General features: G+C 51.5%; 1 protein-coding gene across 5 annotated transcripts in view; it reads right to left on the reverse strand.

The window, feature by feature from the left end:
* Positions 1–384: 384 nt before the first annotated feature.
* The window catches only part of ATP7B (ATPase copper transporting beta), a 78831-nt gene continuing 56147 nt past the window's right edge, over positions 385–23068 (reverse strand). For 3 of the 5 annotated variants that reach the window (XM_043891745.1, XM_043891744.1, XM_043891741.1), the window contains 14 exons: positions 22330–22563; positions 21595–21686; positions 18273–18400; positions 18017–18171; positions 17663–17797; positions 14231–14425; positions 11919–12101; positions 9976–10144; positions 8475–8621; positions 7616–7758; positions 6042–6245; positions 5837–5954; positions 4412–4514; positions 385–3667 (listed from right to left, as the gene is read on the reverse strand). In XM_043891745.1, the coding sequence (XP_043747680.1) occupies positions 3394–3667; positions 4412–4514; positions 5837–5954; positions 6042–6245; positions 7616–7758; positions 8475–8621; positions 9976–10144; positions 11919–12101; positions 14231–14425; positions 17663–17797; positions 18017–18171; positions 18273–18400; positions 21595–21686; positions 22330–22563 (2280 nt within the window). In that variant the 3' untranslated portion in view covers positions 385–3393. The remainder of the gene's footprint in view (positions 3668–4411; positions 4515–5836; positions 5955–6041; positions 6246–7615; positions 7759–8474; positions 8622–9975; positions 10145–11918; positions 12102–14230; positions 14426–17662; positions 17798–18016; positions 18172–18272; positions 18401–21594; positions 21687–22329; positions 22564–23068) is intronic. The other 2 variants (XM_043891743.1, XM_043891742.1) reach the window with 2 other exon arrangements.

Here is a 23068-nt window from a genome sequence, read left to right on the forward strand (position 1 = left end):
GGAACAGAACTATATTTTGACATGTCAATTTCCAGGTGCCATTTAAGAAAAAAAGAAAAACTAGAATTATTACATTCATTTAATAGGTGATCCTATCACAGTTTTTCACTTATCTTTTCCTGGTGGCTCAGATGGTGAAGAATCTGCCTGCAATGTAGAAGACCTCAGTTTGATCCCTGGGTCAGGAGGATCCCCTGGAGAAGGAAATGGCAACCCACTCCAGTATTCTTGCCTAGGAAATATCATGGACAGAGGAGCCTGGTGGGCTACAGTTCATGGTGTCACAAAGAGTCGGACATGACTGAGCAACTAACACAAATATTAATAGTGATCCTTTCACAATTTTTCACTGAGGTCTTAAAGACTGAAAAGTTACCAGGAATGGACAGATGTTATGATTTATTCTGGTGCATGTGGAATTCTATCAGGCACATTTGCTCAAGTTTTAGAAGACAATCTGTTTTCTAAAGAAATGGACTCCCCTATTCAGGTGGTATCAACCTTCCCTTTCCACAATGGGATGTGCATATGACATGAAATCCCCACAGCTGGGGCATCCAGAAGAGGGGCCCGGCACACCTGGTGTGAAGTCCTAAGGGCGCGGGAGGGCACTCAGCACAGTCTGTGCGTGACTCTCCGGCTATGCGTCACACTGAGCCCCAAGACCATCACCTCGATGACTCTACAGAGAACGGCTGGTACTAGGATGCGACAGAGGGGAGTTCTCCCCATCTGATGAAGGATTAAGTCACCAGCATGCCCATGAAACCTACAACTGGTGTGTGTGAAGCTACCATTGGGTGTGTCGGTGACGACTGCACAATGTCTATTTCCCCTTTAAGGCAGGTGACCACACACCCCAGTTTGCCTGGGTAGTCCCAGTGTAGGCCAGTTTCCCTGGTGTAATTATTCATAGCACCTCCTTTCACTCTTGAAAGTGTCCTGGTTTGGATGATGAATGACACTGTGGCCTCACCCCTAGGTATGGCTCACTCAGGACACCCCCACCCACCGCAGGATCTCTCCAGAGCCTTCCCAGCAGAGCGCTTTGTTCCAGACTTTTCTACCCCTCCTCCTACCTCATTCCTTCAGGGCCAAGGATCCCAAAACATCACCCTGTGATGAAGATGTGTGCATCAGAGAATAGCTTTTTGTAGACAATCACCCTCATCTGATGGGGTCATGTAGTCCATGCCTGAACCTGTGGGACTGACACCCTGAGGGGGTGCTTTCCTGAGTTCTCCCCAAAGACCATTGAGGCAGGCACTGAGGCGGGGGGCTTACACAGTGCTGGGACAGCCCAACAGGGGGCTCTGGCCACCCCCCACCCATCTCTGCCCCCGAAAAGGCAGCAAGCAAAGCCAGCACCTCAGTTCTCCCCAAAGATGGTGCCGCACCAGCCCACACACACTTCCCTCTCACACAGAGCCAGGCATAGGCAGGTTTATAGATGAATAAAAAAAAATGAAATTTTCTTCTAAATATAGCATGGAATGTTTTTGAAATAGGAATTCCTTTCTGACCAAAAAACGAACAACAAAAAAACATTCCTGACACTTTTGAACATCTAAAAGGTTATCTTCTGTACAATTATATAAATATCTCCACATCCCTATAAACATAACATTTATGGTCCTAAAAGCTTTTTGAAAAGTTGATACAATTGGATTCTTTAGGTAATGATTAGCCTCCTTGGGGGGAAATAGGAAACATTCCCCAAGCAGCAGCTGGGAACAGAGAAAGGACACAACAGGGAACAAGTAGGAAGGGGCTGGGGAAGGAAGACTAGAAACATAAAACCACACCACCACCCGCACATGGATTTTAGAGGATAAGACGCAGCACAGACTCAATTACACAAATGGAAAAGAGCTATCCAAAGGCAACGTGACATGACCTCATGGTCAAATTTCAAGCCAGTTCAGTGAATACTGTCACCTGGCAGCTTTGTTCTTCCAGGAACAAGGGCCTTTTTCTTGTTGCTTCTTATCAAACAAAATATTGACGGTAGAGTCAAATTAGAGAAAAGACTTCAGGGCCCGGCGACATGAATTCAGACCCCTGCTCTGGCATGCACACTGCCTGTGTAATCCTGGGTGGGATTCCTAGCCTCTCTGAGCCTGTTTCCCACCTGCAAAATGTGGACAACATTGTATCTACTTTGCTAGTTTGTTGGGAGGATTAGAGGTAAGCGATAAAAAGTGCTTATAACCCCCTGAAAAATAACTGACAATAAATAACTAAAGTGTGTGTGATAAGGGCTTCCCCCTTGAAACTGAGAACAGGCTCTAGTCACTTAGTCTAAGACTTGGCTAGTGTGAGCAGACTCCCACAGGCTCTGCCAATCACCACCAAGCTCGGAGTCTGCCATGGGCCCACTGCTGTCCCTCTGATTATCGCGCAACCATAAAGGCACCCAAAAGTTAGACACAGAAGTTCCCTTGGGAATGGTGGACACCCCTTCCTAAGGCACCATGTGCAGGAGTCGAAGCGTGTGGAGGGCTGGGGTATCCTCTTACTCGGGTCTCATTGCCTCAGGGCTGCACGGCTCTGGGGAGCACAGACCTGAACCCCACGCCAGACCCTGTGAGGTGACTGTCGTACCGCAGGCCATGCAACCGAAGCCCCTGAAACCGGGCAAGCAGGATCTTGAACCACGTGCCTCCCCGGGGACCCCACAGAAAGCCGAATTTCCCAAGCCTCAGGCTCTCAGACCCTCAGCCCAGCTGGGCAGTGACAGTCAGCAACTGCAGTGGATTGTGAGAGAGAAGCCAGGACTCTAGGGAGAAGCGGCTCATGGGCAACCAAGACCTCTGGTCACCGAGGAGAAGCGTGGCAGGCTCTCTGGTGGTCGTGTGGGTGAGGGGTTCAGGCAGGAGCCCAGGAGTCCCTTGGAGAGCAGCAGAGGGGACTGAGAATGTCAGCCCTGCCCTCAGATGATGGGTTCTCACACCCCCACCATCAAGGGCAGAGGAGGAAGAGAAGGCGCCAGCAGAAAACAAGCGGGCACTTGAGGTACACGGTGGTCTCAGGTACGCGATGCATGCGGGCGCCGTCAGAAACAGCCAGGCCCCGAAGGTTTTATGAGCTCTGTGGACGGGCCCAGCCAAGATGTTGGACCGGATGAGACTGGTCGTGTCACAAATGCTAAAACAGGGGATGCGAAGAGGGCTTGTCCCTCCTCTTCTCGAGGCCACAGCAAGGTGTCTGATGAGCCCACGGGCGTGAGCGAGCACACCTCCCCCCGAGCTGGGCGCACCCGGGGAATCGTGCTCCACGGGCTCAGGGAAGGGGTGATCCAGAAATTCGCCCAGGCCTGGAGGGGCTCCGCCGCCTGCTGCTGCCGCTGCTGGCTCGGAGTCTCAGCCATGGGGGCGGGCCCGCCGGCAGCTTTCAGATGCCCTGCTCCTCGTCCCGGTCATTCAGGAGCAGAGACCACTTGTCGCCCCTGTCGTCGGCCGCGCCGCTGTGCCGGGACAGCTTGTCGGACTTGAGGGAGGACAGAGACACCTGGCTGATGTAGCTGACCTGGTCCCAGGGCGAGGCCCGCGGGGAGTCGCGCCGGCGGTCGTCCATGCCGATGTGCACGCTGACCTGGGACGCGCTCAGGGGCTTCATGCGGCCGTGCGCCTGCGCCTCGTACCGCGCCAGGTCCGGCTTCCTGTAGCTGCGGGGCGGGGATCCAAGAGCGCCTGAGCCTGGACGCACAGCTCCCCACCTCCCCTTCTAAGAAGCCCCATGCAGCCCTCTCATCAAGTCTTCTACTGACACGCAGTATCAGAGCCTCATGGGTTTTAAAGGAAAGGCCACTGAACTCCTAAGGCTCACCTCTGCCTGATTTAGAAACTTCAATCCAGATGCCTGGTACATAGTGTAGGGCACGCGGGCCAAGTTGCTTCAGTCGTGTCTGACTCTGCGACCCCAAGGACTGTAGCCCACCAGGCTCCTCAGTCCATGGGATTCTCCAGGCAAGAACACTAGAGAGGGTTGCCATGCCCTCCTCCCAGGGATCTCAACCCAGGGACCGAACCCGGATCTCTTATGTCTCCTGCATTAGCAGGCAGGTTCTTTACCATCAGAGCCACCTGGGAAGCCCTCTGGTACATAGTAGGCTGTTACTAACACTTGTTAAATGAAAGCATGAATAAGCATCTCTTGTATAAAAGGGAAAATGATAACAAACAGGATCCTATGACCATATATTTACATAAATAGCCCTCGAGCAGAATAACAGGAACAGGCCGCACGTGGTGACTGCTAAGCGGCAAACCGCTGGCTCGAGGTGGAGAAATCATTACACAAACACGCGCTCAGCCACGCTCAGGGCCTCTGGCTATGCCTGCGGCAGGTGTCCCCAGTGAGGGAGTGAGCCACACGCCCGCCCCGGCCCAAGCCCGCCATGGGGACTCACCACTTGAGCTGCAGCGACGACAGGACCACGGACACGGAGGAGGCCGCCATGGCTGCTGAGCCCATCCACGGCTGCAGCACGACGCCAATGGGTATGAAGACACCTGGCCGAGGGGTGGACGACACTCAGGCCGTGGCCCAGGGCAGACAGCGAGGAGGGCCCAGCCTCGCTGCCCACCTGATGCTGTCCTCCTCCGGGCAGCTCAGAAGCCCCCCACTGGATGCTGGCCATGGGCCCGTGCACCTGAGGCAGGCTGACTCAAAGCTGGACGGTGGGGGCACCGTTGAGGGGACTGAGTCCCCCACCTGTCCAGAACCTCCGGGGACCGTCCAGAGGTGGCATCACTGGTCTGGGGGAAGCTCCAGGGGACAGGGCACCCCAGGGACCCTTGGGGGCAGCCATCCTGGGGCCCCTCGGAGGTGTGAGCATCAGGACAAGATGCTAATGACCACGGTCCCTGTCTACATTGAAGGTCCTTCCTCGAGGACGTCAAAGCACTTGATAAAGGTGATGCGACCAAGTCCTGGGATAGAGCCACAAGCATGGGAGAGGATGAGCTCCTGAGCCAGCTCTGGGGCAGGAGGTGCATCTACCAGAGCCAGGCTGTGGCAGACACGCCAATTCGCCGTCTGAGGCAGTGCTGACCACTCGGGCACAACAGGGGCACTTGCAGTGGGAAAGTCTTGTTTCAATACAGGTCTCGGGCTTCCCTGGTGGCTTAGCAGTAAAGAACGTGCCAGCCAATGCAGGAGACATGGGCTTGATCCCTGATCTGGGAAGATCCCAATTAAAAAAAAAAAAAAAGAAAGAAAAGGGAAAAAAAAATAGGTCTTGGCCCACATAGACGTTTTCCTTGCAGGAGGGTCTAGAACTTTTCCCTGTCTGGTGACACAAAATTCAGTGGGGGAGGGAGAGGTTAGGAAGCAGAAAACGTCCATCGCTTTCCATGACTATTCCCGAGTCAGGGTAAAACCTGGGCAGAATTAATTCTTACGATAAAGTTCTGAAGCATTGATCCCTGAGCCTAGCATATAGCAGGTGCCCCATAACTGTTAAGAATGATTACTTTTCAGACTGTGTGTCTTAATAATGTTCTGGAAAACAAGGCCATGGTAAATAGGATCAAGCACCTTGGCCAGCTTTTCAGAGCGGCCTGGAGTGAACGGAGGCCTGGTTCCTCCCTGCAGTTTCTCATTCATCTCTCCTGCTCAGCCGTGTCCGACTCTTTGGGACCCCATGGACCGTAGCCCGCCAGGCCCCTCTGTCCGTGGGATTCTCCTGGCAAGAATACCAGAGTATTGGCTGCCATGCCCTCCCATGCCCTCTACTTTTAGATACTTACAAAGTGGAACATATGGAAATTAACTCTTTCCAGAGGCTTCTGGCAGCAGCTGGGGTTGAGGGAACAGGGTGGTGAGGGCCTACCTGCCGCAACGGGGATCCCGATCAGGTTGTAGATCAGCGCCAGCACCAGGTTGAGTCGTATTCTCCAAACGGTCCTCCTGGAGAGGTGAATGCTGGCCACCACGTCGAGCAGGTCATTCTGTGGGAGAGGACCACAGGTGAGTGGGTGGGTGGGGGCCCCGTCACCCATAGCACCATGGGGACGGGGAGCCGCAGCCGAGCTCACCCTGATGAGGACGACGTCGGCCGCCTCAATGGCCACGTCGGTGCCCGTGCCAATGGCAATGCCCACGTCGGCCTGCGCCAGGGCCGGGGAGTCGTTCACGCCATCGCCCACCATGGCCACCCTCTTCCCCTCGTTCTGCAGCTCCTGGACCTTGGCCACCTTGTGAGAAGGCAGCACCTCCGCAAAGACTTTGTTGATGCCAACCTGGAAGGAGAGGGAAACAGCATTTGATAAAGTATATAATAACAACCGGTGTTGCCAGGGGCAGCAGCAGGAGCAGAAACCCAGGAGCCGCCCCACCCCGCCCCACCCCACAGCAAGCCCTGCAGATTCCGGGGCACACAGCAAACGCACCCCCCGCTCCCATCCCAATGCCAGCCCCACATCCCACCCTCCCAGTGCTCCTCTCCTCTCCACATGCTGACCCGGTGACCTCTCCAAAGCAGCCGTCATTGGCACCTGCGGGTGGTGCCATGCTACTTGCTAGGTCCTGCAAAGGGCTCTTCTCTTTCCCCGGCCCTTGCCATTCTGACTGGGGACCACCCGTGACTCAGGCCTCCTCTCCCCTGGAAGATGTCCCTGTCTGCCAGGCTGAGGGGCAGGTTGGCAGCCCCCAGCACATGGTTTACACTCGCCCCTGGGTTACCCTCGCGACAGAACTGTGAGCTCCCCAAGGGCCCTCTCAGCGCGGCTTAGTAAGCGCTTGCAAAATGCCTGAACAAGCTTTAACTGGGGAAAGTGGGTACTCTTAGAAGGATGACTAAGACAGGTGCCACCCCTCCCTCCTAAGAACCAAGTCATTTGCAAAAGCAGACAGCTTTACACACATTTCCCGAAGGGCTGGTATCTAACTGCCAGGAGTCTGCACTGGAGCCGTCCCTGCACGGTGGGCCAGGCAGGCAGGGAGCCGTGCTGCCCTTGTGGTGCAAACTCAGAGCCAAGCGCTGCGGGAGACCTGCTGGGACCCGGGAGCCAGCTGGTGTAGCATGAGAAGAGCTCAACCGGCAAACACTCCCTTAGCATAAAGGCTGCAAGAGTGTTTATCGCAGCCCTAAAGCCATGGTCTTTCTTCCTCACTGCAGAGTCTGGGACGTAGAGAACACTGGAACTGATGCTCTGGGGCTGCATCTGGCCATGCAGGAATGACAGCTCCCAGGCTCCAGCGATGTGGCCTCTGGGGCAGCAGCAAGGTGGTCCCCTGTAGGCTCGGAGCAGATCGGAGCACGTGGAGAGGAAAGCCCCGGCGGAGAGAAAAGCCCAGAGCAAAGCTGACTCAGCTCCATGCACTGCTGCTGTTGTTGCTGAGTCGCTCAGTCGCATGACCGACTCTTTTATGACCCTACGGACTGTAGCCCGCCAGCCTCCTCTGTCCATGGGATTCTCTAGGCAAGAATACTGGAGTGGGTTGCCATTTCCTTCTCCAGGGGACCTTCCCAACCCAGGGATGGAAGCTGTATCTCCTGCATTGGCAGGCCGACTCTTTACCACTCAGTCACTTTCCTCAAACTGTTTCTGCCAGCTCAAGATTGCTTGTAATTTCCGAGGTGGGAGACACGCCAGCCCCTGGCCCGCACCTGGGTGGCGATGGCCCTGGCTGTCTTGCGGTTGTCCCCGGTGATGAGCACCACGTCCACGCCCATGCTCTTCAGCGTGTGCACGGCCAGGGCGGCCTCCTGCTTGACCGAGTCCGCGATGGCGATCATGCCGCACAGCACGCCTGCAGGAGACACCGTGGGTGAGCGCACGCCAGAGCCTGGGCAGCCGAGGGGCAAGGAGGACGTGGCGACGACCGGGAACAGTGTGCGTAACACCACGTCACAGGCCAACACAGAACGCCAGATCATATAACAGGACACGCAGTTTTGCTTTTGCTTTTTAAATTTAGATACATTTCCAGATGCACACAAGAGTCTGGAAGGACTATCAGAAAATTGACAGTGGCTCTCTGGTGGGATAATGAGGGGTATCCCATTTTTTCCAAAGTTCTCGGAATTTTCCACATTTTTTCTAAGGAACATCTATTGCTTTGTGGAGTGCTTGACTCATAGCTCAATAACTGTTAGCAGTAATACAACAAATATGACAAATGCCCAAACAGCTATAAAATCCATCCTTCCTTTCTGTCTCTTCCTACAGAAAACACTTGTGTAGAGTTTGTTTTTTTTTAGTGACTAGAGACTGACACAGGAAGGTGTGTGAGAGCTGCGGTGTGATGGAGACGTGAGGATGAAGGTGGGTAAGAGGCATTTTTAATGAGTCAATTCCAGCTCTTAAGCTGAAGGGGCGGTGGGTTTAAAGGACTCAGAAGAAGAAGAAAATAGAACTAAAAATAACAGAGAGGAACTTTTTTTTTTAAAAAAAAAAAGGAAGACTATTTCTGCCTGATATCTCCAGCTTCCTTTGAGAGCAGAGGGCAGGGGAGCGGGGTGGTACCGTCGATGGCCACCAGGATGGCCGTCTGGCCCTTTGTCTCGTGGTCGGTCATGGCGTCGCGGACGTCGCTGGTGACGGTCAGGCCGTTGCGCCTCATCCATTCCCGGTTTCCGATCAGCACCGAGAAGGTCTGCGTGGCCGCGTCTGCTTGAAAGAGGGTGCGTTTATTCCCACAGAGCCCAAGGTCACCATGAGAAAGCACTAAAGACCAAGGGATCCTTCTTGTAGCAAAATGTCCACTTGTTGGTTCTGGAAAAACCACAACCTGGAGAACACCTCTCAGCACCAGCATTGAAGGACCAGGGGGGAAAAAAAGGATAATTAGCATGCAGAACCGTGGTGTGAATTAAAGTGTGTGAAGGTGTTACAAACACATTAAATACTGTGTAGTGTACCTACTGGCCTTTAGAGGTGTCTGCTACTGTTTCTACAGGGATTAGAGCAGTTAATTATGTATTCAGCACCAAAAGCAAGAATTGACGAGACTCATCTCTGGCTCAGTACAGACGACACAAGGTGAACCAGCCAACCACCAGCCCATGTGTGTGAAACGCTGTGAGGCGACACCTCCTAAAAGGTCAGGTGAGCCTTGCACCCGTCCCCTCTAACTCAGACGACACTGACAGGCAGGTCCCTGGAAGGCAGAGGAGAGGTCATCAGAGGCTTTAAACTGCTGGAAGGTGGGTGACGATAAACTCTAAATCAAGATTTAACTACTAGTATACTTAAGAGCAAAACTCAACCTGGGTTTTTTTGGTTGGAGGCTTTGGTTCCCCTCTTATGTTGATGGCTGGCAAGCCAGTCTTTAAATAACCAGGGCCATTATTCAAAAAGCAGCTGCCCGTCCAGTGTCCATTCTTCCTTAGGTAGACCATGTCCATCCTCTGTCCCTGACTGCTGCTAGCTTTCTCCATACGTCAGATCCCATCAAAGCCCACCACGAGGAGGTTTCCTGGTTAGCAAGAACAAAAAGACTCCCATCCGTCTACCCTGTAGCTGCCGAGAAGCAAGACTGGCCTGGGATAAGAAAGAGGAGACTCAAGATTAGGGGACAGGTAAGCAAACTCCGGCTCCTTGGAAAAGACCCTGATGCTGGGAAAGATTGAGGGCAGGAGAAGAAGGGGACGACAGAGGATGAGATGGTTAGATGGCATCACCCACTCAATGGACATGAGTTTGAGCAAACTCCAGGAGATGGTGAAGGACAGGGAAGCTGGCGTGCTGCAGTCCATGGGGTCGCAGAGTTGGACACGACTGAGCGACTGAATAACAACAAAAAGTGAACTCTGTGAATTTAAGTCATACGCCGCTTTCATCTGCCATTAGTATCGAGCCACATCAGAGGACACTGCAGGCTGCCCTGGGAGGCAGACGGGCAGCACACCAGCCCCGAGCCAACCCTTCCGCAGGCAGGAGCCTCGGGGTGAGCCTGGCCTGGTGCCCTCTGTGGTTGTACCCAGCCCCCGGCAGACAGAGCAGTGGAGACCGAGGCCAAGGATACCTGTTTCTGCGGGGTCACTGCCGACTCTGTTCAGGTGAGCGGTCGGTGGGCCCTGCGGGCGCTCGCCCTGGGCGAGGATGCTCTCCACGCTGCTGACTTTGCAGCTGATTCCACAGCCGGGCACCGCCTGGAAGTCCGTGCAGCACCCCAGTGTCTCCGTGCCGAGTTCCTGGGGGTGCGGGGAGAGGAAGCAGAGAACAGGGGTGAGTTGAGAGGGAGGCAGGACAGGGGTGGAGTGAGGGCAGCGGGGAGAGCAGCAGCTGCTGGGAATTAAGGGAGGCACGGTGGGAGAACTTCCCGGAAAGGCAGAGAGAGGGACTCAAGCCAGCAGCTCTTTTTCTCTCATCTGACACAGATGCTTAAAACAGCCTCAACTTTGGCCACCTGATGTGAAGAGCCAACTCACTGGAAGAGAGCCCGATGCTGGGAAAGACTGAAGGCAGGAGGAGAGGAGGACGACAGAGGATGAGATGGTTGTATGGCATCACTGACTCAATGGACATGAGTTTGAGCAAGCTCCAGAAGTTGGTGATGGACAGGGAAGCCTGGTGTGCTGCAGTCCGTGGTGTCGCAAAGAGTCGGACACGACTGAGCGACTGTACAACAAATTCTCTCCTACAGTCTGGATGCCTGGGCATCCTGGACAGGATGCAGTCCAGAAAAGAGAAAGGCCATGCATGTCAAACACTTCCAATTAAAGGCTGGGGGTGGCAGGGCTGAAGGTGCCAAAGTGGGCAAGATTTTATTTTTATGCTAAAAATAATTTCATAAAAACGACAGAATAGGTAAGTAGTAACTAACTCTTCTGAGGTAACTGCCCATGCACAGACCCTGGGGGGAAGGGGCAACATGGCAGGAGAAAGGGGGACCTGGGCTTATTCAGGTAACAGAACAGAAGGGATGCCTGGGGTGAGCAGAATCTTTCCTGAAACATCAGGAGGTGGAAAGGGGAAACAGCCACATCCTACACAAAGGACGCAACACGACATGAGAGTTCTGGAAGACTCCCTGTCCGGGAAGAGTTGTCAGCTTTTCCTCAAGGCATCCATGTCACCCTTCGACATTTACTGGTGATTGTACTATTCAGACAGTTTATATGTTGTTCGGGGCAATTTTCCAGCACACCCCTGGGGCCTCCATGTTCAGACTGAAAACAGAGAACGCTCACCTGGCCCTTTCATCTGGAGAGATCAAGGGTGATGGCCCACCACTAACTGTGCCAACAGCCCACAGGCCTCTGGTCACTTCTGCTGCTTCACCTCCATCCCAGGCATCCCCCGGGGAGTGGACTTCTCCTGCCCTCGCCCCAACACCCCATCCATTTTTGTGTCCCTTTGCACGAAATGCTCATAAAGGACTGAATCCGTATGTCTGTCTTCCTCACTCGACCCTCAGCTCCCAGCAGGCAGAGTTCGCATCTTATTAATTCTTACTGTCCTGAGCTCGGATGCTCAGGGAATGCCTAATGAATGGCCCTGCACACTGACCTGCTTTCTGATCATCTGGAGACGTGACAGGGGACCTGCCGCTGTGAGCTGCACCCCCACCTGCTCCGGGGGGGCCCTGCTCAGACCACACACACCAAAGCGAAAGTGTGAGTCACTCAGTCGTGTCCAACCCTTTGCGACCCCAGGGACAGTAGCCAGCCAGGCTCCTCTGTCCATGGATTCTCCAGGCAAGACTAGTGGAGTGGGTTGCCATTCCCTTCTCCAGGGGATTTTCCTGACCCAAGGATTGAACCTGCATTTTTTTGCATCGCAGGCAGATTCTTTACCATCTAAGCCAATCACTTTAAATACACACGCTAAGGCCCCCTGCCAGAAGCAGCCAGCTCGGGGGGCCAGGGGCAGCGAGGAGGAAAGGCGTGTGTGGAGGAAGGCGCTGTGAGTCTTTCAGGGCAGCTGGTGGGAGTGGGGAGCCCCAGCAACGCCCAGTCCACCTACCTCTTTACAGTATCTGGTGACCGCCAGGCCCAGGGGGTGCTCGCTGCTGGCCTCCGCGGTCCCCACCACAGCGAGCACCTTCCGCAGGGGCAGTGTGGCCACGTCCACGAGCAGGAGGACCCGCGAGACTTTGGGGACCCCGTGGGTAATCGTGCCGGTTTTGTCGAACATCACGGTCTTTATCTGCCAGAAACAACCACATCTCAGTGACCAAACACAGATGGGGCTCTCAGAGTCCTCACAAGCTCAAGGCAGAACTTCACCCGACCCACCCCGAGCAGGCAACAACACTTCTGCACGCCCTGTAACAGAATCCTTTACGCCCATCCCAAGGGTTAACCTCTCCTGCTGCAAAAAACTTAGCTCCCTCTCTGGCCAGTTCTCAAAAACTCCACAGAAGCTCTCACTCTGATGTAACGGGAGGCGGTATGGTACCCTCCCCAGACAGTAACACCATGCAGACCTCTCCTGGTGTCACGTCAGGAGGGCGATCCTGGGGGCCTGCCCTTCTCCTTGTCCACCCTGTCTGCCGGGCAAAGCACTGTTTTTCTGGCCTGCGTCAGTACAAAAGCCTATGGAGAACAGCATTCTCCAGCTCCACGTTCAAGAAAGGAAGGGAGTGTTCCTGGCCATAATTACAAGTAACCATGGAGCCAGCCTGAGGGCCCGTGCCCCTCGGTCAGCAGCAGCCTTGCGCTGGTCTCTACGGGTCTGGGCTTGGCCATTCTTGGCTACTGCGCTCAGATGGCCCGAGTCCACCATCCCCGGGCCCTGGACAAGGTCGGCCCTTGCTCTGCTCAGACTGCGTCCTGCAGGCTCGGCTGTCCCCCATTTAGCAAACAACAGAATCCCCTTCTTGTTTCTGACTTCAACACCATTAATGGGTCTTCCCTCAACCATTCTGGCCGGCTTTTATTCCAGCCCCCACTAGGCCGCCAGGAGGATCTTCCCAGCCTGCGATCATGCAGGTGCTAGACCCCGCTTCACCCTGTTTTTTGGTTAAGCTGTGGATCCTGGACTAAATAAACCTGCAAGGCTCTTCAAGGCCCCTCTCTCCACCTGCTTCCTCCCTCAATAGCTTTATCTCGTGTCAGTCTCTCACTCCATGATTGTCCTCATTTATTTATTCAGAAAATAACTGTGGGGTGATCGCCACGTGTCAGGCTCTGGGCAAGATGCTGGGGACACAATGATGGGGAAACAGTCACGGTCTCCCGTCCTCCGGAGTCTGGGACCGGGCATCGCGATCTCCTGCGCCCCTTCCATGTGCTGGTCCCACGGCCGGACACCATTCCAGTGCTGTCAACTGGCAGGTCTCAGACCTTCCCTGACCACCTGCGTCAACCCCCGTCCCATCCAACACACACAAGTCTACGGTCAGGCCCCTCATAGAGTCCTCATGGCAGTTCACGCTCTACACGGCACCTGCAGTTTACCTGCCCCGGGTCTGTCTGTCTCACTAGACTGTAAAGTCCTTGAGAGCTGGGGCCCGGCATGGGACCCACACACAGCAAACACCCAACAGACAGCGAAGAAATAAAGGGAGGATGGAAGGCTGGGGTTGCCGGCTGAAGGGAGATTCTTCATAGACACTGCTGCCCGCTTCTCCACCCCCAGGTCCCGGGACCCTTCCTGGAGCCCGACCGCCTGGCTCTGCAGGTCTGAGCTGCAGGCCCCCTGGCAAGGCCCCCGGGCCCCCGCTGCACTTCCCTCACCTGTAAAATGGACAGAACCAGCACCCGCCTCCGTGCTGTCGCTGAGATTATTTATACAGCATTCAGTCCTTTAACCGTGAGCTGCTGCAGTCCCTACATCATCCCCAGTGAGTCATGGCTTCTGTTTTACTTAATTAGCAGGGCTTAACGAGCCCTCGGGAGAAGGCAATAGCAACCCACTCCAGTACTCTTGCCTGGAAAATCCCATGGATGGAGAAGCCTGGTAAGGCTATAGTCCATGGGGTCGCTAAGAGTTGGACACGACTGAGCAACTTCACTTTCACTTTCATGCATTGGAGAAGGAAATGGCAACCTACTCCAGTGTTCTTGCCTGGAGAATTCCAGGGACAGGGGAGCCTGGTGGGCTGCCGTTTATGGGGTCGCACAGAGTCGGACACGACTGAAGCGACTCAGCAGCAGCAGCAGTAGCAGCAACGAGCCCTCTTTCAGGTTTTTCTCATTTTCAAATTCAAATTTGAATACAAAATTTAAACAAGGACGGTTTTCACTAGGACTAATTAAAAAAAAAAAATTGCACAGTGGACAGCTACAAAATCACCCCACCCGAGACTCTGAAGGGAGCAGGGGGGAGCCGACCTTGTGGGCCATCTCCAGGGGCTTGCCTCCCTTGATGAGGATGCCGTTCTGGGCAGCCACGCCGGTGCCCACCATGACGGCCGTGGGCGTGGCCAGGCCCAGAGAGCAGGGGCAGGCGATGCAGAGCACCGTGATGGACGTCTGGAAGGCGAACCGCAGGACCACCTCTGCCTGGGAGATCCCCTTGCTGGGGGCCTGACGAGAGGGAAGAGATGGAGGCAGGGTGAGAGTCGGGAGGCATCACACAGAACTCTGATCACAAAAGAGCGTCTCACTCTGTAATGACCTCTATGGGAACAGTATCTAAGAGTGGAATATGTGTGTGTATGTATAACTGATTCACTTTGCTGTTCAGTAGAAGCCAGCACAATACTGTAAATCAACTATCTTCCAATAAAACTCATTAAAAAAATAAAAAAGCGCATCCCAGTGCAGTTGGGAGTTCTTAGATGGCTGGATGGTGCTGGGCTCAGGACACGTCCTATCGCATGGGTCACGTTACTGCTCCACATCCCACCTTTCCAACTGGGCCTTCAGGGAAAGGCATTATGAGAGGAGAGAATTACACAAAAATCCCCAACAGGGGAAGAACACAGACTCTAGAATTAGACCATGCAGGTCCATGTCACGGCCCTGACGATGTGTCTCAGCTTCCTCACATACAAAATGGAGATGATAATGCCCATCTCCCAGGTTTTTGTAAGGATTAAATGAGATAATATACAGTCCATGGGGCCACAAGAGTCGGACATGACTTAGTGACTAAACCAACACCACATATAAATACATGTAAATATAAATGTACATAAGGCCACATCTGCCATAGGAAGAGAAGCTTCTGAGAAATTATAACAATTATATTATCATTATTTTATTATTATTATTATGAAAGCTTTAAAACATTATAGATTTCCATGGAATTGACTCTAAGGTAATAAACACGTGGGAACAGATATGAGGATATTTCTCATAGTGTTTTTTCATAAAGGCAAAAAACTGGGAACAATCAATAGGGGATTGATTAAATTGTAGGTACAGGGTGCATAATGGAGTATTATGTGGATGTTAAAATGATGATGTACACATATAGTTTTTGACATGGAAAGATATCAGTAACATTGCTGACTTAAAAAAACAAGCACAAAATGGTATGTGTTATTTAATTAGTGCAAAATTATCTGCCTATATCTCTACATAGCCCTTCAACAATCCTGCAAAGATGTTCACCAAAGTATAGGGGTTTGGAGCCATCTTTATTTTCTTCTATTTTTCACCACTGTTTCCTTCATAAATCCCAAACCAAAAAAAAAAAATACAGGTCTCCTTCCCAGTTACCTGGTGACACACATCGGTATGATTATCTGCAATCTAACATCTTGAGTGATCTCAGTTTATCTTTCAAAATGGCTAGTGGCAGGGGTGAACAACGGAGAGATGCTATAGTCACTTAATTACAGTCAAATGTGTATTTTTTAAATAGAGAATACAGACCACCATCTCTTCAGCTTCGATCTAGTCTTTGAAAGGTTTGATTCTAAAATAAGATACATTAGTAAAGATCATTCAATTTTCACAGAAACAGTTTGATTTAGGTAGAAGGGCATGCTGTTTAACCCATCATGTGATGTTTGAGAGGTAAAGATGGGTGCTTTTTTAAAGCCAGGGATTCTTGTCAAAATCACACCTGGCATTCTGAGGGAGGTGGGGTGCACGTCTGGAAGGGAACATGAACCCTGTCCCTACAAATGATTTTCACAGAGCAGAGTAACAATAATGTCTTAAAGGAACATATAGTACCTCCGGTGCCAGCATCCTCCCTGATATCGCAAATAAAAACAAAAGAAGCGAAAGTTAAGACAGAAAGGCAGGGATCAGCAGGAAGCCACCCATTCCAACTTGTTCAGGACTGAGTTTCCCACAGCCATGTGCCAACGAGATGCTCTCCCACAAAAGCCAGAATTTCTGCCAGTCATGTGCCATAATAATCACTGGTAAGAAGTTCTAGGAATACAGTCAGAGGCTTCTCTTATAAGCACAGAAATCTCCTTAGATGTCGGAAAGTATCTAACTTGGACATCTTTCATTTTAAGCAAGGAAATGTGAGGGACGAAATGACGTCTAAGTGAATGATGTGCACCCAAGAATATATGATATGCCTCTATAGATAAAAATTTTTTTTTAAATATTCATTCTGTATTTACAGGTTCTTATTTTATGGCTCTAAGGCAAAATATATATTAGACTGGGCTAAGTCTGAGATATTTTAAAAAATAAGGGAAAGTGTTGTTCTGCTCACTGGGCAGTTATCAAATGCTACTCCCAGTGGGCCATCAGCTTTTTCTGTCTATCAAGGCTTCTCAAGCTCAGCACTACTGACATTTGGGGCCAGATAATTCTTCGCTGTGGGGGCTTGTCCTGTGCACTGTTGGCTGTTCCTGGCCTCTTCCTTGCAGTCCTGGCCTCTATTTATTAAATGCCAGTAGCCCCCTTCCTTAGTCATGACAACCAAAAACATCTTCAGACACTGTCAACCAAAGTCACCCCCAATTGGGAATCACAAATGTACATAGTCATTTCCAAAGCAGAAAAAGGGGTTTTTTTTTTTTTTTTTGGTGACATCACGCAGCACACAAGACCTCAGTTCCCTGACCAGGGGTCGGACCCATGCCCCCTGCAGTGGAAGCGCTGAGTCTTAACCACTGGACCGCCAGGGTAGTCCTTGAAGCAGAAACATTTTGTAATTTCTTGAAATTCAATAAAATTGTATTTCCGAAGACAGTATTCTTCCACTTTTTAAACTCAAAAATGTATATTCCATTGTTTCATATATAATGCTTAGTAATTATCAAAAAGCTATTAGCTTTACTCGGAAAGCTATTACTCGGGAAGCTGCAAGGTTAGATTTATATGGACACAGCCAGCCAAAAATATATTTTTCTTAAAAACGGTTAAAGAATATTATCATGCTATTGAAACTGCATGAAACCTCTGGGAGATGGTGAAGGACAGGGAAGCCTGGCATGCTGTAGTCCACGGGGTTGCAGAGTCAGACACGACTGAGTGACTAACATCAAAAATAATAACTGAAATCGTGACTGATGTGACCTATCTTCTACGATGTGTGCTTCATAACCTCAAAAGTGGCCAACAGTGCAAAAATGCAAATGCTTTAAGCATTACAACTGAAAGCCGACGGTGTTTGAAATTATCAGAAAGTAAAAGATGTCTTAGTGAATAAAAAAACCCTGCAGGAGTGAGTGACTGACTGACTGTCCCACCCTGGCTGAGGTTTTGCTGCCAATAAGCGAAGCAAACAAATAAGTTGTAATGGGGAATTAAAGCCCAGTCAATCTAAGACATGAAAAAAACAGTATTAATGGCAATTGATTATTTAAAACACAACAACCACACGGCCCACAGCATTCAACTTACAGGAAAGTATTTCTGAACAACACCAAAATCGATAAAACCGATTACAATCCATACCACCAACGTCACAGTTGAAATGATGATGATAAATGGGACAAAATATCCACTAAACCGGTCAGCCAGTTGCTGAATGGGTGCCTAGGGAAATAAAACACCAAGATCGCGGGAAGTTACAATCTCTGAAGAAATAGAGAGGCCATGGGTGGACAAGGGCTGGGATTCCTAGCTCCCTCATCAACTACAGTTATTAGTCAATCTCTCTAACTCCATAAAATCTGCCTGATTCCGTGGGGCTCTTGGAATAATTTCTAAAAGCAGGGAGCTGAAGTTATACTGCTTTTAAAATTCCTTCAGTACCTTGGACATCTGGGCCTCTTCCACTAGCTTCACAATCTGGGCCAAGGTGGTGTCATTGCCCACGTGGGTGGCGGTGATGAGCACAGAGCCATGGGCGTTCATGGACCCGGCGATTACCATGCTTCCAGGCTTCTTGGTGACGGGCATGGCCTCTCCTAGAGGTGGGGAGGAGACCAACATTACGTGAGGAGCCCGATCGGTGTCCCCAGGGCCCAGGCAGGGTGCTGACGCCCACCCAAAGGGACCGAGTCCACACCTGTGATGAGGGACTCGTCAGCCATGGTGTTGCCTTCTAGGACTTTCCCGTCCACGGGAAACTTGCCCCCGGGGACCACCTTGATGATGTCACCTCGTTGCACCAGCTCCATGGGCACCTGCTCCTCCCTGCAACAGAAGCCGCTCAGGTTACACTTGGGGCCATGTGTGGGAGCCCGCCACCCTGGCATGTCACCCAGGTCGGGTTCTGGACACTCCGCCGGCTTTACTCTGAGCAGAGGTCATCACTTTATCTACTGTGTACAGACTGAATCAATACTGTGTGGCTGCTTAGTGCCAGGCACTGTCCTAGTCCCTGGGGAGATGGCTGTGAGCAGGACAGCCAAGTCCCAACCCTCATGAAGTCAATTCCAAGTAGCAAACAGACCAGCAAGATAGTTCCAAGACTTAAACAAGTGCTACACTGACAGCAAGGTGACTGGAGGGCTGTTTTCAGCAGTGGGGGAGGAGGAGGGAAGGGGACAGGTTTCATCTGAAGATGACATTTCAGCTGGATGACAAGAGGACCCAACATACAAGGAAAGAAAACTCAAGGGAGAGGGACCTCCCTGGTGGTCCAGTGGCTGACTCCACCCTCCCAGTGCAGGGGGGCTGGGTTCGATCCCCGGTAGGGAACTAGATCCCACATGCCACAACTAAGAGTTCACATACTGCAACTTTAGATCCTATGTACTGCAACTAAGACAAGAAAATTTAGGAGAGAAAGAGCAGCTAACACAAAGACCGATGGAAGGGGCCTTTGAGAAACAGGAAGCCTGCAGGCAGGACTGGAGGGGTTTAAGTGAAGCAGACAGACCCCGGACCATGTTGGGTCTTGTAGAGCAAAGTGTGGGCTTTGGACGTAAGGTTTTTAGTGGGAAAGTGACACCCGTTCACAATTTCAAGTCATGTCTCTGGCTGCTGCATGAGAATGGGCTGCAGGGGCAACAACAGAAGCTGAGAGAGGAGTCAGGCTATGGAAGCCTCCCAAGCGAAAGATGGCCTGGGCTGAAGATGGAGGGAAGAGAGACCCAGGAGCTTTGGGGGCACAAGGTGTTAGAAAGACGTGCGGATGTGCTGAACGCCTAAGAAAAGCAAGCACGAGCTCTTAGTTTCAGGTTGAGCGGCTGGGTGGATGAGAAGGCGTTTAATGAGATGGAGATGCCTATGAGAAAGCAGCTACAGAAGGAGGGGAAGAGGAGAGGAGATGAGGTCTGTGGTCTCACATGGTAAACCAGAGATGCTCGCCTGACTTCCACACAGATGTGGCCAGTCCAGAGAGTTCAGTTCAGTTCAGTCGCTCAGTCATGTCCGACTCTTTGCGACCCCATGGGCTGCAGCAGGCCAGGCCTCCCTGTCCATCACCAACTCCAGGAGCTTACACAAACTCATATCCATTGAGTCAGAGAGTAGGGAGTGAGAAACTGGATTTGAGCTGAGATTAGAGGTCAAACCGGGAAGCTGTCAAAATACAGACAGAATCGAAAGTCTGAAATGGTAAGAGCTTCCCCAGGAGCGTGGCTGGAAGAGAGACCTCGGCCCTGGGACACCCCATCTTGAGAGGTTGAGCAGGCAGAAGGGCCCACAGGAGGGGGCACCCACCCCATGGCATTTAACATGCGGACGTTGTGGACATCAACGCAAGTATGTGTAAAATCCATTACGTCCTACACTTGGGATTCATATTCTTCAGTGAAGGTAGGCGATAGCTTAATAAAAAAAAAGAAAAAGACAAAGTTTTAAAGGGACAGAAAAGGAGGGGAAATGCTGGCGAGAGGCTGACGTGAGCATTAAATGACAGCAACGGTGGGATTTGGTTCATGGACGTGATTTGATGTCTCTGGCAAAAGCAATTTCAGGAACTGGTGGAGGAACCAGGAAGACTGGAGGGGCCTGAGAGACTGCAAGATGAGGAAACCAGACAGGAGCTGAAGGCAACCTGCAGAAGAAGTTCTGTGTCTCCCTGAAGTCAGAAGTGAGATCACAGGCTAAAGGGGAAAGTGGTGGGACCAAAGCGGTTTCTGGGATGCAAAGAAGGCCAAGAAATAACCATTAAAATGAGGCTGACCGAAGATATACAGAAGCCTTTTTCTGTAAAAATGCCCATTTTATGAAATATGATTTAAGATTCAATTTGTGTGTGCATGCGCTTAGTCACTCAGTCATGTCCGACTCTTGGTGACCCCATGGACCTCCAGGCTCTTCCATCCAAGGAATTCTGCAAGAATACTGGCAAGAATACTGGAGTTGCTTGCCATTTTCTCCTTCAGGGGATCATCCAGGCCCAGGGATCAAACCCGCATCTCCTGCCTTGGCAAGCAGATTCTTTACCACTGTGCCACCTGGGGAGCCCAAGAGTCAGTATATGTAACTGTAAAGAACATGGGCTCTGGAACTAACAGTGTAGGTTCTGTCCTAATTCCAACTACTTAACACCTGTGTGACCCTGGGCCCGTTGCTTAGCCTCCCTGAACCTCAGTGTCCACGTCTGTACAATAAGAGTACTAGGAGTTCCTTCCTCATAATGGTTTTCTTTTTTTCTCTTTTGGTTAAACACAAACATGTTAGTATAGCATCTGGCAAACAGTAAATGCTATATAAATCCCAGCAATAATGACAATAATCGTTATTGTTTTTAATATCTGCCAACCTTATACATAGAGCTTCCGAGGTGGTGCTACTGATAAAGAACCTGTCTACCAATGTGGGAGATGTAAGAGACACAGGTTCAATCCCTGGTTTGATCCCTAGGTCGGGAATGTCCCCTGGAGGAGGGCATGGCAGCCCACTCCAGTATTCTTGCCCGGAGAATCCCATTGACAGAGGAACCTGGTGGGCTATAGTCCATAGTGTCACAAAGAGTCAGACATGACTGAAGTGACTTAGCAGTTAACCTTCTAAAGAAAAAAAGACACTTTTCCCATTTTTATTCTTTGGCTAGTTGAACTCCTATCTCAGTATCAAGTTGAATGCGTATCTCTTAGCCTGTCTAAATCCTCCAAATCTTGCGAGGCAGACCCAGCTCATGCACCACATTCTGGGGAGCTCTGTTTGACCACCACTAGCCTTCTCCTTCTAAGTTCCAGACACACTGCTCTGTACTTCTCACTTGGCATCTAGCACACATACACCCCCTTGAAGCCTTGCTCATCTTGGCATGTGAATGCTCTGCTTGCTGAAGTGGACTGACAGGCGGGATCTTTCTGCTGTGGCGGCGCCGGCCCTCGCGAGGTCGTGTGTCCCGTCCTGCACACCACGGGTGTATGCCGCGCAGCACACACGCTGACATAAATTGATCAAGGACTTCCGACAGTGCTGGTTACCTGATGACCATGTTGTCTTCACCAAGGGTCACGACGGTGGCTTCCGTGGCTTGCAGAGACATGAGTTTGGCAAGCGCTTCTGAGGTTTTGCTCTAAGAGACAACCAGAACGTGAAGTGTGAGCGACAGTAAGCCGAGCTGTGCAAACCCAGGCCGGGGTTAGAGAAGACCCTGCAAGGAGAGGCTGTCCCTTGACACAGCCCCTCCGCACGTCTGCAGGCTTTCAGGATGGGTCTCACCCACTGCCCGGGGAGGGTCCGGTGCCACCAAGTCCTGCGGATTACATTTCAGGTGGAAGAAATGGTACCATTTTCTTTTAGGTTCGCTCTAATTTTTTTAGGACCCGCGTTCCATTCTCTTACAGAACGCACTGGCATCTGGAACAAGGGTGGTAAGAACGGCACAACCCTGAAGTGGGAATGTGGATATCTAATCCAGGAAGCCACACGCTCGGTTATTTACCAAGAGACGATGAGACCTCTGACCCGAAAGCCAGAGTTCTTTCCACTGCATGAGCTGCCTGAACAAAGGCTTTTAATAATTAACCAGATTAGCTGGGATTTTAGAAGTAGCGACTGGTTTGGAGATTAGCGGCCAGGGCACCTAATTATATGTAGGTTTCACATTTCGTGCCCTTGACGGCGTGGCATGAGTAATTCTAACCACGGTGCTCAGATGAGCTGAGGTTTGTGCTTCTGAGGGAAGAGTTCTGCCTTTAACCTGAGGCTGCAGTTACCTTCACCACGTGTTCCAGCCACCGCCCCAGGGCAATGAAGACGAAGAGCATGGGGGGCGTGTCAAAGAAGGTCACGGGGCTCCTCTCGGCCTTCTCGGCCACGGCCACCACCAGGATGATGAGGGAGTAGACGTAGGCGATGCTCGTGGCCAGCACGATGAGCACGTCCATGTTGGCCACCCCGTGTCTCAGAGATTTGTAGGCCTGGACGTAGAAGTACCAGCCGCCGAGGAACTGGAAGGTGGTGGGGGAGAGCGACAGTCGTGACGGGGCCTCTTGGGACTGCAAATACCCTGGGCTCACCCACGATGCAGACATCCCTTTGCCCTCCAGAACTGACACGTATGAAATATACTTCCTCACTCAGAGGACTTCTGGCCACAGGAGTAGATGCTCATGCGAGACCTTTAAGACCCAGAGGACTCGACCGCATAAAAGTCCGTGGATGGTGAAGATGGTGAAACAGATCATGGTGCGTTCATACTGGGCACAGTGCTATGCGGTCCCTGAAGAGGCCGCTGGTGTGAGAGATGTACCCAGTATGTGGTTGAATGAAAAAGCCAGTTATAGATCAGTGTGTCTAGTATAAGCCTGTTTCAGCTATAAAAAAGGCCTATGTCTGTCGTATGTGAATACAGATACACACAGACATATGCATGTAAATGTGTTTTTCCTATACAGGTGAAGATCTGGAAAAAAACAAACTCAGCCTACAAATACTTGCCTCCAGACAGTCCTA

Source organism: Cervus elaphus, chromosome 30, assembly GCF_910594005.1.
Source record: "Cervus elaphus chromosome 30, mCerEla1.1, whole genome shotgun sequence".
Classification (NCBI taxonomy): domain Eukaryota; kingdom Metazoa; phylum Chordata; class Mammalia; order Artiodactyla; family Cervidae; genus Cervus; species Cervus elaphus.